Raw genomic sequence first — 18,126 nt, forward strand, 5'->3', positions numbered from 1 at the left:
GAGGGCAGAGGTGCAGTTTCATGACAAGTTAAGTCGTCCTAAATTAGTGCTGCTGTAATTTTACCTCCACCCCTTCAGCTGACAAAGGTGCTTGTTTGACCGCACTGTAAGCCATCCAGGGACCTGACCGGGCAGAAAATAAATCATGCAAAAAAAAGAAAGAGAGGAGGAGTGTTTTTCTGATGCAAGAGAGAGAGGGTGGGACTGCATGGCTGAAGACAAGGTGGTGGTGAGGGGAAAGCACAGCTGCACAAACTTCAGCTCTCATGAAATTGCACTGTGTGTTGTACCTGTACAGCAAAACTAATGAGCATTAAGTGAACTCATCTGGCCACATATCTCCTATGCTGATAGCCTAGCCTGCCACAGAAGAGTCTCCCAGTAACCAGATGGTTCTGTTTAAAGATAGACTCCGCTATTTGCACTTGTCCTGCTGTGACATAAGTCATAAGTAAAACATTTACAGAACACATTGCTAAATATTACTTACCCAGTGCTGCATCAGACATCACTGAGATGCTCTCTCTCCTTTGAAGGCAGATGGCACAGCTCAGATTGCAGAATGCATTGATTACATGAGTCCTTTTGTTAGGCAGCCTAGGTGGAGATAGGATTGATGCAGAAATATAACTGGTATATGATTATTTATTTGGAGGGAGTAAGATGAGAACTGCTTTGTGGGCACTGTTCAATTGTATTTGTTAGAAAAACTGGTCATAAAAAATGATAGTGCTTTTGTACGACAGATGGAAAATTGGTGACCTTCGCAGCAGTTTCTCCTGCAGGAAAAAGTAACCTGGACCTAGCTGTGAAAGCAAGAGCTTTGGTCTTGTGGAGACCATGTGGGTTTGTGGCTCTAATAGAGGAGCAAGGTTGGGCAGCAACAGTATCTTCTCAGAGCTTGAGGATGGCTTGGGTAAAGAAGCAGAGCTGTGCGTGTTCTAACTGCTGCACTGTGAGACAAGAAAAGAATGTGGCTCTATTCCTATCAGCACAGGCAGAGATCACCTTGGCATAAAGGCTCTCTTTCAACTGTGGTTTATTTTGATACATTGCATAACACCAAACTGGAGGAAATGTAGTAAAAAACATATATCAAACTTACCAAGTTGAATACAGACAACTAATAGCACCTGACACTCACTTCAAGTTAAGGGACTGTAAGGCACGTTTGTACTGATGGGGTGTTTTTTGTTTGGCTGTTCTTTCTCCCATTTAAGATTTACCTCCTCCTCGGAATGTCTCTGCTATAGCAATGGGAAATAACAGCATCTTAGTCATTTGGAAACCTCCCATTAAATCTACTGCATTCATCAATGGATACATAGTGGAATGGATAGATATACATAGAAATAAGAGCCTGGAACCCCATCTGAACTGGATAAAACTTCTAGCATCCAACCTGTCTACAGTGATATCAGGTAACTACAGTTTAGAAGTAGGATATTACTGAAGCAGCCTTTTATTTTGAAAGCTCTTTTTAAGGAACAGGTCAGATTCCTATTTTTTGTTAGTTCAGCCTGAGAAAGTATGGCATTTAAAGCTTTTTTTATGGGGGAAAAATTTGATTGCTGCAGTTCAGCAGTCAGTCTCAACTGAGATTTATATCTGGTAAGCAGAAAGTCTCTCTTTCTTTCTTTCTCTCTCTCTCTCTCTCAAAAAAACAGTCCTTCCCTAATGAAACAAAACAGCTAGATAAACCTCAAAAATTACAAGAGATCAAGGCTTAAGAAAGAGTTTTTCTGTTCTAACAATTGTTGATTATTAATCTAAACCAGTACTGAAGTGTTGGTGTTCTTTATACCAAATAGCTGTAAAGGTATGATTAGAATGCAGTGAGTGTTATTCTAGCTAGTCTCCTGTATTCTGTCCTGCTGCTATGCCTCATAGGCTTTTAAATCCCTGCTCTCAAGCAAGCTGCAAAAAAACCCAGCATACTCATGCCATCATTTTGTACTGTGCTTTGAAAAGGACAAGAATGGGTTACTGTCAGCCTTTCCTAACCCACAGGGTTGATCTTGGGAAGAGGATGTTCATATGAAGTTATGAGGAAGAACTAAGGTGTCATTCTTTTGTGGCTTTTAAGTTATCTTCCACATAGCAAAATGCTGCATATCATATCTTAGCTGTTACACAGCTTATTACTCTACTTTCCTCCTCTGGTTGAACATAAAAAGTGATCCAAGATTTTCTTTGGAGAATTCATTCTTTTTTGTCAGCTGTTGCTTCATGAACAAACAAAGGATTCCATCCTTAAGAAGGGTTAACATGACTTTCTTAAAAAGCAATAAATTTGTGCCAAGCTGCTAAATAGGAGACCATGCAGCTTTTTTTTTTTTTTTTTCCTTCTTTATGAACGATGTGTAATAAATCAGACGCTTCATCTCAGGTCTAACTTGATAATGTAAATAGTTTAACCATGACTGTAAATACTTTAATCGGGTAACTGTCCACTTTTAATCTCTTTATTTAGAGCACATAAAAGATCACGTGTGCTATCACATTGCTGTATCTGCACTTTATCAGGACAGAGCTGGGCAAGTGGCATCAGTTAGGGGATACTCGAGAGAAAAAGGTAAATCACAGCAATTGTCTTTTAAATATTTTTAAGCTGGCTTAAATTGTTTGGCTTTAAAAGTTGGTCTTATGTTTTGTAGCACCATCAGTTGGGCCCCAGATGTATCCAACACCACAGACAAATGGCATTTTGGTTTCATGGGAAGAAATCCCTGCCAACCAGCAAATGGGCTGCATTACAGAGTACAATATATACCTCCAAAAAAAAGACAGTAAGGTAGCTCCAGAAGTCTATGGTAGGTATCTGGCAAAAAAAATAATGTGATGTGTATGGTGTTGGGTGGATGGTGGAGGGGAGGGAAAGAAAGATAACTCAAGAAAGTTCTGTATAGTCTAGGAGCCACAGGGACCAACTCTTGACCTGAACTACCAAGAGCTTTAGCAGCAGGGTTCAGATTCAGTTCTCCCTCTGCTACGGGTGTTCATCGACAGGACTAGATGGTCAGTGTTTAAATTATTTTAAAGCTTTGACTTAGTTTCATATTAAGAATAATTCAGAATGCTCTATTAGATTTCCCTACACTTTTTTTGCTTTTAGTTATTTACTTAAGTTATAATCAATGCAGCCCTTTTTAATTATTGGCACAGTAAAGTAACGGACTTTCTGAAAGCCATATTCAACAAATGCAGACATACTCTGAGACATATTTGTCAGGTAGTAGGCACTGCATTCCCGTATGTGCATGCTTTTACCATGCAAGTCCTCTCTTATAACATCAATATAACTTCCACACAAGAAATTATTTTTTCCAAAATTTTATTCAGTAGTTGCATGACAGTTTTTAATGGATGGTTCATCGTTCCAGCATACAAACCTCATTTCAGACTCGGACATTACCTTCCCAACCAACCATAGTCAAAAGACAGGATATCCAATCATCTATGTAGTATCTGTTCGATTCCATACAATGGTTTAAGTCTCACAACAAGCCAAATGGTGCAAAGTCTTCTATAGCCCTTCTAATGATTCACTAACAGCAAAGGAGCATTGACTTAAAGTAATAAATGTTGTTCCATGCTCCTTTTGTCAGCCAGGTAGTTATTGTTTCTGTGCTATGTCACGGTTTCTGAACAACAAGTTCCTCAAGGTTCTTTTTCCTAAATAAGCATCTTTTCCTTTATATAGAAACAGTGCAGGGAAAGTATTTTTTTTTCCTTTTCTTTAGAATCCTCTATTCTTTATTTATACATATTGCCTCTTTCTCACCCATCATTCAGAATTAGTACCTATACTGTAAGGTAACAATCAAATCCCTAAATTCCTGTTTAGTGTGTTTTTTTTTCATCTAATTTATTACTGATTGTGACTATAGATGAGCTTTAGACATCACTACAGAAAGACAGTGAACAACAGATGTCTCCACCATGGTGTATCTATATGTATGTGCCTGTGTGTGTATCTATGTTAGCTAGATAGATTAGGTAAGGTCAGGAGACCTCTTGAAAAGACATATACAATAAACACATACATAATGTACTCATTAAGCATAAAAAATTACCTACAAGAAAAAGTATTTTCTTGAGGTTTTCTTTTTAACATTGAAAGTCAGATCTTACTGCATGAGGACATTCTGGTTCATCAGAGAATTTCTGGGTTTTAGTCTTTAGTGACAGCAAAAGGCTGAAATTAGATGGAGAATCTGCTAGCACATGTATCTATGTATATTACTTACAGCTTTGGATCCAAAAAAACCAAGACATTTTACATTTAATGCTTACAGCAATGGGAACAAAATGTTTTTAGCTAAAGAATTAAAAAAAAAAAAAAAAATCTCTGCAGTAAGAATCAGAAACTATACCTTCATCTAGTATGGAACAAGAAAATTCCCAGTCCACATTTTTAATCCATCCAAAGTGGGTCAGAAAATGCAGGTGGGGGTGGGAAAAAGGGGAGGAAAAGGAAGGAAATGAAAGCCACTCCCATGCGTAAAACAACTCCCCCCCCAAAACCTAACCAAACAACAACAAAATAATCCCCCTTGCGTCTAAATAAGATAGATAGTCATGACTTTATACAGCCTGGAAAAGAAAGTAAAAAGAGCACATGGACAATTGCTTATAATGATGTGGCTTGTTTTATTGTAAACAGGCTTGGTTTCTACACTAAGAGCAAAACACACCTATCAAGAAATAAATGCATATACTGGGAAAAAAGAAAAGGTTATTTTATTTTATTTCAATGATGTGTATTGTTAGTACAAAAAAAAAAAAAAGCACAACTGGCTAGTTAGGGTGGGGCAGCCTGTAACTGGAGACACAAGAGTTCACAGCTTCGTTCCTGACAGACCTCAATTACAAAGTGAGGATAACGGTGCCTCGCCAGGTCCCAGGTATGGTGCAAGAGTGGCTGCATTAAGAAACTGAGGTGCTGGAAAGGCCCTAGGGATAGCATAAGAAGACAGGTGTTATTTAGGGAAAATATTCTAATGCGCCCTTAAATTAGATCAATATTATTAGTTTTGAGGAATAGTTTTGCTACATGGAGCTAATTTAATGACAATACAAGATTAGAGTCTTCTTCAGGGAGAAAAAGGACAGAAAGAGAAGAGTTACATGCTCAATGAGCATTGGCTAGATACCAATACCATGAACAAAGTGGATTTTCCACTGGATTGGAGCAGCTGGTCCCTCCTCCCAAGGCTCGGGAAGACAATGTATGGTTATTGATTTGCAAATCAGTCTCCTGGCTTTGCAAAAGTGTGCTAGACAACAGCAGAGCCAGCCTCTGGGACCAGAAATCATTGCACTGCTTTTAGTGCACAGGACTTCACTCCAATTACAGCACATATTGATTAGATGGGCCTAGATAGCATATACTATAGTCCAAATATTAATAAAACTAACCTAGCAGAAGCAATTCTTTTAAATTAACATAGTTGCTAAATGTTAAGTCTGACAAAAACACGACCAATGTATGAAGGAACAGAACACTGTTGGTCATAAGCCCTTCATTTGTCTGCAGCATCTTCTAGATTAAAAAGAAGCCACGGGCCTTAGAGAAACTTACAGTTCTACTCAGACTAGTGGTAGAAAATGCAATGGTTCACGGGTTAATTTTTTTTCAAAAATAACCTGAGCCTCATAAGAGGAAGCAGGACAGGACGCACGGGAGCTGTTCAGAGCACAAAACATACAGCAAAACATGCTGAGAGAAGACCAGAGAATAAGACTCACAGGGTTGAAGAACAATAAGGGTATCCTTATAATAAGGGTAACTTGATCTGACATCAAGTTCTGGAAACCTACTTCTTTAGAGTTAAACACAATAAGAATGTTGATTCTCCCTCTCTTCCTTTCAGCCATTCATAATGTGACTGCCCAACATTCATTTTACATCGCAAATCTACAAGATGGCGAGAATTATTTCCTGTGGATGACAGCATCTACTGCTGCTGGAGAAAGTCCCCAGGGAAACAGCGAGCTTGTTTGCTTGGAAAGTAATGAATCTGTGGTGGGGGTGAGGGGCCAGGAGAAGTTCTATCCTGTGGCCTAGTGTTCTCCACAGACAGGAAGTGCTTTACCTGCTATTCTTTAATTACTGCAAACTCTAGTTTCAGCTGCTTTTAAAATGTAACATTTCTTCTTTTGTCTTCAAGCTCCCAATTTTCTGCCAAGAAAACATTAGTTGTAGAGTTAAGAGTAGTAGGTTAAGGCTAGCAGAATAGTTTGTTGCAGGCATGGACTAACATTTAACACAGCAAATCAAAACTGCTGTCAATAGTTTTAACAACTTTGGTTTGAGCTGACCCACATACAAACAGAGAAGAGCATTTGTCTTTCAACCTCCAAGCTGTGGAAGTTAGGATATTCATCTCCCCAGCATGGAGCCTGTCTTCTCTGAATAGCCCTCTGAGAAGCCTTTCTCATGGACTGCAGAAGGAATCTAGGGAGATGAGCATGATGAAATTAAAACAGTCTGGAAAAATTAAAAAAAAAAATTTCCAGTCTAAAATGTGGATTTGTGGAAAGTTACATGTTAAGCAGATAGATAGTGCAAGCCCATTAAAGCCAAGATGTTCATTGAAAAAAAAAAAAAAAAGTTAACTCACTGATACAGTCTATTAAACATTCATTGTTTTTGTAAGATCTTGTCTACTTAACACCATTCTGTTGCATGCATCACCTCAGGTCCATTTCCTCTACCAGTGTTAAGTTCAGTACTAGAGAGATCAGCAATTGCATATTTTGGGGGTTGGACTAAATATCTCAAGAGATACTGGTGGAGATTATGATGTTACAAAATACCATTTTCCCTAAATATCATTAGTTACCTCCAGATTCCAGGTTTTAAACCAAAAAAAGTTTTGGTATGTTTTTGAGTGCAAACACTAGCCAAACCATGGCTGTTGGCCAATTTGAACTAGTATATTTAAAAGCTTGCTTTGTTAATACAGATCAAAAATAGGTGTTCTGGATTTCAGGTGCTGTAGACTGGCTTACTGTTGTGCTTACCTGCAGCTTCTTCATATTCTCAGCCAGTATGTGTGCTATACCTCCTGCACGGAAAGCGTAAGTAGCTTTATCTGTTACATTGCAATTCCAAGTACAATGTAGAGTCTTTGTTAGAAGGCATGTTAATGCCTATTTTAGAACATCTTGAGGAAGAGGGAGGATTGTTCTGAATAAAGGTTTCAAATTACATGAATGGTAATAATAACACATATTGTGCTTAAAATATGTTCATATTTCATATACATTAGGAAATTTTAATCCAGACCCTAAATCCCGCTCCCACTAAATGAAATTGAAGTGGTACAATCCTTGGTAATTCCCCTGGGGATGAAATTAAGTCCCGAGACCATGGCCTGCAGGTACTGCTGTTAGTCATACCAGGTAAAAAATTTAACTAGGGCTGGAGGAAGAGGATGCTATGCAGCATTCGTTTCCACTTAATCAGTAGTTGCTCAGGGTTACCTTGCCCTGGCTTTCCATATGGGCAGTATCAGCACCTAGAACAAACTTCCACTGGTACCCACTTGGCACTTCCTCACCAGCTAGCCATGTGCGCCAAGCGTCTCTCTTCATGCCTGTGCCAGCAGCCTCCTCCCCAGCCCAGCTCCGGCTGGGGGTCGGGGAGCAGGCTGCATGCCTGCCCTAGCCTCGTCGCTGCTGAATTCCCATGGACTGGCCTTGGGTCTCCCTTCGCAGAGAACAGATCAGGGAGGGAGCCTGGAAGTCACTGTTGGGGGGAGGGGAAACAGGCACAGGCCGGTTTCACAGCCCTTGGCAGGCCATCCGTATAGTTAGACCTGGCAGCAGGCCTCCCTGAACAGTGCTAGGACATGCCTCCCTTGCAGCACCTGTGCCAGGTTCTGCACCAAGAGTAGGGGTTCCTGCTTGGAAGCTAGGAGCTGCTCCAGCCAGTCCTGAAAGCTTAGACATATATTTGAAACCCTCTTATTTTAGTGCTCAAAAGAGCTGCTTCTACAAACGCAACCTCATTCACATTTGTGTATTACAGACTTGTCACTTAGGCCCATTATTTGCATCTGTTGATGTGGGAGGCCCGAGGCCTAAACAGGACAGACTTAAGCCATCCAAATATAAGCATCACCATTGCAAAAATGCTGCCGTCTATCTGGGATGATACGGCTGGTGCCATCTAGTCTAGGCATCAAGGCATAAGGTTCTATACTAATCAAGCTTTGAAAGACTCAAAGACTGATTTTCTGGAGTCAGGTCTGTCAAAAAGGCTTGGTTTGAACTGAGTAAAACCTGGAGATCACAAACAACTGGGCAGTGGAATAGTGCATGTTCTCAAAGCAGACTAGTGGCCGTAAGCATTTTAAAAAAAGTCAATAGCTCTATTGTCTAGTCAAAGCCAAAACTAAGCAACTTCAGCATGTGTCCCCACTAACTTCTGCAGGATCTGCAGTCCCACCCAGCCTGGATTTCTGCTGGTCCAAACTAGGGGAGCCATGATCACACAGGATTCTTTGGTAGTTAAATGCACATAACATTCCAGTTCACTAACACTCGCAGATATTGGCAAGATATTGGATATTGGATTCATGCTTTTAATTACATATGTTCGATTTGTAGATTACACTCGCTCCTTTCTGTCATTGTGCCTCAGTGGTATAGCAAAGCTATTCCCAACCCAGCTAATGCTACATGGGCTAGGAACTACACAGCTATGAAGGTAAGTTGTACTGTTTTTCTTCTAATTCCACCATCTTCAGTAAAAATATATATATAAGTTATGCAAGTCAGTAATCCCTTAATGTAGCAAATCCAACATTTTCTGGTAGTGGATAACTGCTGAATTTTTTAATCAAGCATTTATCATGTGAGATTGTAGTATATATCGGGCAAATGAAATGCAAGAACAATACAGAGATTTTTCATTCTTGGCAGTATTAGATGTTACGCTGAAAGATATTTGCATTTTGAGGGGGTCAGAAGACACTTACTGCATAATTATTCATCACTGCTGTATGTGTACCCCTCCACCAGGGTGAGCTGAGTTTACCTTCCAGTCCATTTCTACACAATGTGAGCAGTTTTGAAGAGCCTGAAATAACAGAAGTAGAAGAAGCCTTCATAAAGAAGGACTTACTGGTTTTCCAGGACAAAGTCAGCCTCAGCAATATTAACAGCAGTGAAAATCATGACTGGCAACTGGAAAGCAGCTTTGAGAAACAGGACTGTGAGTACAAGCCTTTACCCAGCACAACAGATGGAGACATGTATGAGCATCAGCTTCCGTACTTGTACAAGAAGATAGTAGTGGAGGTTACAGGACAAATGCAAACTGCTTCAGAGTACATTGCTAATCCAATTACTGAAACTACAACTTATCTACCCTCAGCTGTGTTATCACCTATTACAGACACTAATGAAGACTATGAACTTGACTGCAACCCAATTTCTGTTTTCCCAACAACTTCTTTTTTGACACCAGTATTTTCCTATGGAGGGAAACTTACCCTAGATGCAGTAAAAATAAACTGCACTTCCTTCACAAGGTAGGTTGTCAGGGTGATGTAACAAGCTGGCATGATTTTTTCACACTTGAGTGAAACATTGCAATGTGTGTTTCAATACAGCCGATACAAAAAGGTGTCACCTACAAGTTATTACTTAAGTGACAAAACCTCACAAACCTTTCCAGCATTGCAACACGTGCCTTACTTTACAGTACAGGAGCTCTTTACCCACAGATCATGTAGGCAGAATTAAAGACAGAAGATCTGGGATTACCAGGGCTCAGTGACCTGTCTCCGAAGGATTACTCGCTCTCTCAGGCTGCCTTCGTACAGCCTGGATTGCCTCAGCAACTGTCCCACTGCCTAACACAGTGGATCGCCGCTGGCTTGAGCTTCGCTGGGAGTCAGACGCTTGCTAAATATCATTTAAACCACTGCTTACCCAGAAGCAGTGAGTTATTTCAGTTAAGGTCAAGCCTTGGCATTTGACCACCAGCAGGATCCTGGTTGTAGTCCATACTCCTGCTGCGCGCAACAGATCACAAATGCAGTATTTGGAAGTCTGCATAAACTGGTGCTAAACTTACATACTCAAAAACCCAATAGATAGTATTCATTTCAATGCAGCCTGAATGTGTGTGGTAATTGCTGTTTTCCCTAATTACACTGGTGCTACTGCCCAACATGGGCACTGAAGGATGCATAACCTCATTATTTTTGCAGCAGGATTGGAAAGTTCAAAGTGAGCCTGCTTTTATGGCTCAAATTAGGGAGAAGGAATCCTTGCCAAGACTAAACAGGCAGCACATGTACACAGTAAGTCAAATGGACTAGTGAGAAGGATTTAAATCATTTATTGAAGTATTCTAATTACAGATTTGAAGTGTTACACATTTAATGGTTTTATTTGGTATATATGTGTGTGTATATATATATATATATATATATAAAATAAAATCTCGGAAACCTGAAAGTTGTTTCCTGTTGTTTTTTCCAGTCAGTTTCAGGCGCTAAGCTGCAGCTACACACAGAAAAAAAGTGATGTTTTTAAAAATAAAGTGTATGCTTTGCTGCTAGAGATGAGGTAGTTCAGATTTTGAACTTACCTTGGATATTTCTTTACCTCCTTTTACTCAGGATTCAGATCGCTGTTCTCCATCCAAGGCTGGTAACACAAGCCAGTAAGTTAGCGGCATAGAGCTAGTACTGAAAACCTGTGATACTATTATCTCAAAGTGACTCTACTGAAAAGCTGTTATCTAAGTTCTTAAGGAAGTGATCTTTAGCAATTCTGTGTATATATTTTAAAGCAGTGACAGAAAAATACTTGTAGCACAAGACTGCTACTTCAAAGCCATAGCTTTTCCCACTGCATTTGACTTGAAGTAAAAAAACTAAAAGGAAGGTTCTCCTCTAGTTTTTATTTCAGTTCCAGCTATGTTATCATCTACAAAAGGTCCATAAACTGACACTGTGTTCTCAAGTTCAAAGATGCTGCATTACAATCTTGTGTTTTTTAATTGAACACACTGTCCTCTATCAAGTGTGAAAACGGTAGAGGAGTATTATCATAAAGTTTAGAGTTTTATACATCTACCTGTATTGTGAAGATGCCTCTATAGTAGATGGTAGTCTATAAAAATAGTTGTGTATGTTAGTTTTAAGGTTCCAATTATTTGGTCTTAGGAATGTGAAATTCGAGTCCTGACACCAGCTTCTCTTGTGTAGAGTGACTTCTTACTGGATTTCTCTGTGATGTAGGAGGATGCTCAATATGCCCACTGTATTTCATTTTAATTAGCATAATAATTGATCACAAGTAACCTGTTTCTTCTCAAACCTTAGTTTTCCAGTCTTCTGCTTCTGTTTACTGAAAAAATAAAACCATCAACAGTGATTTAGCTATCATTAGATTTAGTCTATACTCGACAGGTATTCCTCCATAGGAAAGACACCCACTGCTTTTAATGACGCAACAGCTCAGGTATCTGAGCAGCAAAGAGTTAAGTGGAATCTAGCACACAGCTTGTCAATCAGCTTTCCACCAGACACTACTTAAACCGAAGTAAATAACCTTGACCTCACTGTGCAGTGGAGATGCTGTTCAAGTAACTGGAGATTACCAGCCAGCAAGATCAGGGGCACTACAAAATGCGGCATTCCACCAGAAACAGCTACTTCTCAGAGCTAAGAAAGGAACCGAGGGACACAAATATAGACTACATGCAACTGCTGTCCAGAAAGTTTTCCCTTGTTTTCCAAGTGCAAAGGGGAAGGCTCTTCTGGGAAGTGCTGCAAGAAGAGATGAGGAGGAAAAACACTCTAGATAAACAGCTACTGGCAAGCTGCTCAGACTCGAGCACATCAGTTACAAGCTGAAATTGTGCAAATGTTCGGGCGCCTCTGCAACACAGTTTTTGAAAAGCTTTCAAGCAGCTTTCCTGCTGCAACACGTGCAGGAGCCTCCCAGCACTCGGAGCACACGGCTCACTTCCCAGCAGCCGGCACGACTCAGCTGCTCGCCTCCGCTGTCCCAGCATTTGCAGGGAGCTCAGTCTCCGGACGCGCCCCGAGGCTCAGCGTGGGCAGGACACTACCCTCTCCGTTTCCACCTGTAACAAGGGGTTATTTTCACATCACAGCTGCTACAAAGTTTGTTAGTTCCTGCCAAGTAATTCAGCAGTCCCTCACGGAATACTTACCCTTATTGTCCACCTGACATTAACACACACTTGTGCTAGAAACTGTGCTTTAAAAAAAAGTCCCAGATATGCAAATAACTGTACAAGCCCAAGCAGTGTCTTGCTTAAGGCAGAGGTACGTTTTCATTAGGACACAAAACGCAGCAGCCTCCGCCGCGCCAAGGTACCTACGCAGTGTACGCTTCCCCCTCCCACCTGCAGTTCGAATACGGCTGTGCGAACTGGCAGGACTTTCTGATTTGTAGGACTCCCAGTACATCTTGTGCAACTTCACAGCAGCTCTGCAACGCACTCCCTACTCAGGTAGGAACCGGAGCTTAGATCTGAACTGTATTCTGGAATAGCATTTGAAGTATTTGAACTTGATCTTCTCGTTACCACCTCCAAACAGGCCCAGGACCTCTCTACGCTCAAGGTTACAGGACAGAAAGGTAGTTGTTTATGGATGGACTCAGCACAGAAGAGGACAAGCTTCCACAGAAAAACGGTTTTCAACAGCGGTCCACAAGTGATCTGCGGAACAGCAGCCCCTTTTAGCGTCTTCATCCAAATCTGACAAAGGTGCACGGTGGCCCATCGTTAAAAGGAACCGCTGCAAGAGAAAGCATGTAAGTAGCAGCGACCGTTTCGCCTCAACGTGCTTCCCTCCTGCGCCGTGCTTGTGCCCTGCCAGCATCATGCTCGACACGCGGCAGCTCCCCGCGCGTGCGCCCACCAAGCGCTGCTCCAGCTGCAGCCAGCCAACTTTCACTCTGCTTTCTTAAGAGAAAGATGACGGAAGCAAGGCTGACTTGTCTTCCACACGTTACATTACGCAACAAAAATCCTGAGGCCTGTTAAGTACAAACCCCAAACACAACTAAACATACTGGTCACATGCTAGTTTAAGTTTCTGAATTGAAAGATTACACTCAAAACAGTCCCACATCAAATTTACCTTCGTTCCACCCATTAAAGAATGTGTAAACAAGCAAAGCTTCCTCACCTCTTACTCGGTATTACGGTGACCTTTGCAGAAATGTCTCACGAGCGAAGGCCACACAGTTCAAGTACACTTATCAGTAATTATGGGCAAGTTCACATACTAGCGCAGTGGATTCTGTGACACACAAAATGAAGCAGCCTTAGCTCGTGTTTAACTGTCCACAAACAAGCACCAGCGCTGGTCCAGCTCACCTCCTGTCCTGCAGAGCACCCAAGAAACTGAAATGTGTTTAACATTACCTGTTAACACTGAACACTAATTAAAAGCAGAATTGAGAGAATCTCTTGGGCACTGCACACCCACATTATAATCATATAGCAAGCCTCAAATTCACACATGCAACCACTTCCCAATTTTGAAGTCTTAATTGCTGATGAAACATGAGGGGAAAAAAAACCCAAACTGGAAGGTCCTACTTGATTTCTATCTTCCAGGAAACAGAAACAACGGCATGCTCTAACGTATCTTTCAGAAGACCTAAGCATGGTCAGTTCTGCACGTACTACAGAGCTTGGACAAAAGCGCATTAACCCCTGTAACCCTGCAAACTTTAGTCCTTACAGGAGCTGCGATGAGCCTGAGGACACCAACCGCATGGCTAGCCACAGCCAAACAAAGCAGGGGCCAGGCACCACAGCTATTTTATTGCTAGGAACGAACCCAAGACTGTTACTGAAAACTCTGCAGACAGTGAAAATAGCTTTGTTACTGCATGTCATTTGTGCTGCCTTTTTTTGATCACCACCAGGTATTTCATTTTTGAAAGCAGTAATTGTAAAGGCAACAAACAAAACTACACCCAGAAAGGCCTCGGACAAGCCAGGAAGGCGCTGCTCTCCACCTTCACAAAAGGCCACTCATAGCTACATCAACAGCGTGTAAGACTTCTGCAAAACAGATCAGCCCTATTTCATTTTTTGGGTCTAGCAGCTTGTTTTGGTAAGCAGTACCCAGCCTGGTGTACAGACATTTTCAGCTGGCTGACTCTGGCTCCAAGTTACTCAAAGGCAAATGCTTCATTCATATTTGGGTCCGAAATGGCTCCATTTTCATGCTCTCCATGCTCCATCTGGCAACCAACCTGCAACAGGGTTCTGGCTGCACATCGCAGACTGAGCAGTACCTAAAGTCAGCTGCATAAAACCAAATTAGATATCTATTACAAAAGGTATCCTTAAAAAACACCGCACTATTTTGTCAGCCATGTTTCCGTGCACTGACCTTCAACTTTATAGATAGCAGCACTTAACATACTGCTAGCTGATTCTGAAAATAATTACTCTCAAACAGAACACTATAGCACCTTTTCTCCTTCTGGTAGGAGAGTTCAAGTATATGAAACCTCTAAGTCCAAGTTCCCACGTGGAGCTTCCCAGAAAATCCTACTCAGACTTGAAAAGACACATGGCACCATCAATAGGAGCAGTGACCAAACTGCTTTACTCCTATCTGAAAGTCTTCCAGGTGTACAAATGAACCATTCTCCCCAAATCAGGTTCCACCCCCTAAGCAAAAACCTGATGTCCATCTTTTCTAACGCAGCGCCTGTCACAGTGGCGGCGACCGCGGCAGCGGGGCGCGCACCACTCGCTGGAACACCCCTGCGCCTGGGAGCGACGCTGGTACCTGGCTGGCAAAGGCAGACCAAAGCGTCGGTTCTGCAACGAAGGTAACGTGGTCCTTTTAATGGTTTGGTAAAAGAAGTAGGTTAGCAAATGCTGGCAGCAGCAGCTTTAGGCATATGTCCTGCGTTTATTAAAACAAGAGGCGTGGCTATGCAAACGAATCTCAACGGGCAAAAAATGTCATTACAGTTAAGAGTGGTCTCAACTCTTTGAAACTGCAAACACCATATATTCACACCGACCTCTGACGTTTAATTTTCCTCAGAAGAGTTCATGTCCTTTCCCACAAGGACACCACTCGCATTTATTATCAGTCTTGTTTTCTCCCAGTATCAGTGGCATTCGATCTGCAAGATGAACTTTCATGCTCAAACGTTGCAATCATTACATTCATAAGCCAATTTGCATTAAGTGCTTCTCTCCATCTCTCTCCAACTTTTTTCTGCTCTGACCATCTTTTTAGTGTCCGGATTTAAAAAGGTCTAGTCCTCTGGGTTTGGCGTGACAGCACAAGCAGCAAGCAGGAGGACAGAAGATGTTACTAAAGAGCAAGCTCATTCCTAGTAAATACTGGAGCTACTCAACAGAGGGAGACAATTTCCCAAAGCAAAGTCCACTGCTGGTAATGGAAATGCCTGGGCACCATCACCACTTGGGGCAGAACCTAGATGAGATGCTATTCATCTAAGTGGATTCATGTCCACATGTTTTCATGACATTTTTTAAAAGAGCATGAAAATAAACCTTTATTTCAGTTAACACCCACCAATATTAAAGATATATGTTCACAGTTTTAGTTCTTGACACAAATGGACTGAAAGAGGCAAATTTACATCTATCGGAACAGCAGACAGACCAATTTTAAGTACAAGCTATCTTGGATATTTTATGTGACATGCCATTCAGGAAATTGCTCTATAATCTAAAGCAAGAGAAGGGAAAGCTTCTGACCAAGTCAGGCTGGCAGGGCCCCAAGTGACTGGCTGGCCCAGAAGTAATCTGGAAAAAAAAAAAAAAAAGCCAAGTGACAACTGAAACAGCAAATATACAGTTTGGATAAGGGGGGAAGGTTTATATTACAGAGAAAGCTTTTCCATAAGTGTGTTTCTCAATATCAAAGCATTTGTTTAGTTATATTATCCAAGGCGTCCCTACCACTGAAACTGCAACACATTCTGCCACGTGGAATGTGCAAATCAAAGGGAGAGGGAAGAAAAACAACTCGGCGCTGGGAACTGAACCCCCCGACGCCAAGCACCTGCTTAGTCAGGAGAACCGAACCAAGAAATATTGCCATCCACTGTTTGAAAACTTGCCTCCTTCTCACAGCCTAGGACTTTCAAACTGATAGGTGAGTGCACTAAAGTCTAATCCAATGATATTAACAGTGGTTTACAACAAAAAGTTTTGTAGAAAATAGTTCAGATAAAGCAAGCCAGCTAAACACCACAGTTAAGGAGTCTGATATTTCATATTCAAAGGTCTCCAATACTTTTTGCCTGTCCTGTACAGCTTTTAAAAAAATAGGGCGTTACCATTTGTTTTCTATCTACCTAGTTAAGAAACTACAAATATGTTATAAGCTGTTCAAAGTGTAAAACATTAAATAAAATGAGAATCCTGTTTCTAGTCTCCTAACAAATGCTGCAGATAAAAACTCTAAGAAACCCTCTTTATTAGTCATTCTCTCAACTCCTTTTGTGTACTGAAGTGGTAATGTTCCTGTTCACAGGGGTTAAATTAAACCTAGGACAAATTTCCATAGGGCTATAAAGGGTTTCTTACAATCGCTCTCTGAAAAACATTCATTTGTCAGCTAGCAATCAGAGCCCGAATGTTGCAAAAACCCAGAACAAAATTTAGACCAGAAGGTAAGCACTGGGGTTCTCTGTTGGATTTTTTTGTATCCCTACAGATTGCAATGTCCCTGTTTGAAACAGCGAGCCCAAAACTCCTCCTTCCCGACCTAGACAGGGCCCGGCAGGAGCACTGCCGCTATCGGAGCAGTTTTGTAAATACATCAGATGCTGACGTATTTTGTGTGAACAGACTGCGCTGCTAAATCCACATCCCCGCCGGAGTCCAAACATTCCTGAGCAACAGCTACCACCTTTCCCACCACCTCCCCGTTCCAAACAACGGGAAAATCCACTCCAATCTATAGGGCACCCTCTCAAAGAAAAAGCGTAGGTAATTTAAAGTCTTTTTTTTTTTTTTTTTTGGCCAACAAAGCATCTAGTTTTGTTGTAGGGAGAAGGAGGGAATAAAGGTAAAAAGGGCGAGTGAACGGTGTAATATATAATTAAAAAAACTGTTTAGACCAATTAATCCACACATCACTGCTGGATCAATACACAGGTATTTAACTATAAACCAATGTGCTTTGAGTACTTTTTCAAGTATTTGATATCAATTTTGTATAAAGACTTTGTGTAAACAAACTACCAAACATAGATGAAAAATGACTGTTTTTCCAAGTTTGAAATTAAGTATTAAAACTAAAGTACTTCCAGGAGTTAGTATTCCACACAGTACTAAGTTTGCCAAATTAAATTTTACATATTCCAAAAGACCGTGGGCTGATAAAAATCTCCTAAATAGGTATTACGGAAACAGAAATAGTGTACAATAATTAAAAACCAGTTTGTCATTTGGGGAAAATGTCTAAAATCCTGAATTAAAAACACAAATGAAGTGAAAGCTTTTAACTGGTACACACTGTTCACACCTATATTTCAAGTTTGGAAACGCATATTTTCAAGCAGCAATACAAAAAAGTATCCATGAAGAATGCATAATCTCTGAAAAAATTATGAAAACATCCCTGCTACCATTACATTTCTAAATACAAAACTGACTACCATATTGTTGCTTCTGTGTAGCGAGAGAAGTTCATTTTCAAAACAGATAAAATTCAGTCTTTAGGTGTGAATGGTATGAATGACAGTCTCCTTTTTAAATTTCTTAGTTGTTTAGGATCCTTAAGCATGCAAGCCTCGGAGAGGAAGGCCCAGTGAGGGCAGGGTTGGCTTATGACATCCAGTTTAGGACAGAGCTGGGAAAGCCTCTGGGTCATCTACATCAGGAGCAGAAGCACTTGACTGAAAGAGAAACACCAGAAAGTTATTAGCTTCAGAGGCATCGAGCCCTACTGCGTTTCTAGCTCTTCGCACGTCCCGACCTGCTTCTCTTGCCCAGATAGAAACCTAAGCGCTCGGCACCGACAGAGCTGGGGCAGCGCGACACGAAGCCGCTCAGCTGAGCACGGCCGCCGCGAGGGCGTGCCGAGGCCCGGCAACCCGCGCGGG

The 18,126-nt window shown here is 41.2% G+C and overlaps 2 protein-coding genes and 1 long non-coding RNA gene across 6 annotated transcripts in view; 1 reads left to right on the forward strand and 2 right to left on the reverse strand.

The window, feature by feature from the left end:
* The window catches only part of IL12RB2 (interleukin 12 receptor subunit beta 2), a 27,865-nt gene extending 12,540 nt beyond the window's left edge, over positions 1-15,325 (forward strand). The window contains exons 9-15 of the mRNA XM_013945120.2: positions 1,221-1,421; positions 2,474-2,575; positions 2,658-2,813; positions 5,877-6,014; positions 6,999-7,086; positions 8,620-8,719; positions 9,034-15,325. Of these exons, the coding sequence (XP_013800574.2) occupies positions 1,221-1,421; positions 2,474-2,575; positions 2,658-2,813; positions 5,877-6,014; positions 6,999-7,086; positions 8,620-8,719; positions 9,034-9,549 (1,301 nt within the window). The 3' untranslated portion in view covers positions 9,550-15,325. The remainder of the gene's footprint in view (positions 1-1,220; positions 1,422-2,473; positions 2,576-2,657; positions 2,814-5,876; positions 6,015-6,998; positions 7,087-8,619; positions 8,720-9,033) is intronic.
* LOC136992575 (uncharacterized) lies at positions 4,719-7,006 on the reverse strand. The gene is made up of 2 exons (XR_010884935.1): positions 6,099-7,006; positions 4,719-4,956 (listed from the first exon to the last, which is right to left on the reverse strand). It is a non-coding gene; the product is annotated as an uncharacterized lncRNA (long non-coding RNA).
* Positions 14,926-18,126, reverse strand: part of SERBP1 (SERPINE1 mRNA binding protein 1) — a 19,952-nt gene continuing 16,751 nt past the window's right edge. For all 4 annotated transcript variants that reach the window (XM_067301386.1, XM_067301384.1, XM_067301385.1 and 1 more), the window contains one exon: positions 14,926-17,919. In XM_067301386.1, the coding sequence (XP_067157487.1) occupies positions 17,863-17,919 (57 nt within the window). In that variant the 3' untranslated portion in view covers positions 14,926-17,862. The remainder of the gene's footprint in view (positions 17,920-18,126) is intronic.

This window comes from Apteryx mantelli, chromosome 8, assembly GCF_036417845.1.
Source record: "Apteryx mantelli isolate bAptMan1 chromosome 8, bAptMan1.hap1, whole genome shotgun sequence".
In the NCBI taxonomy this organism is placed as follows: Eukaryota; Metazoa; Chordata; class Aves; order Apterygiformes; family Apterygidae; genus Apteryx; species Apteryx mantelli.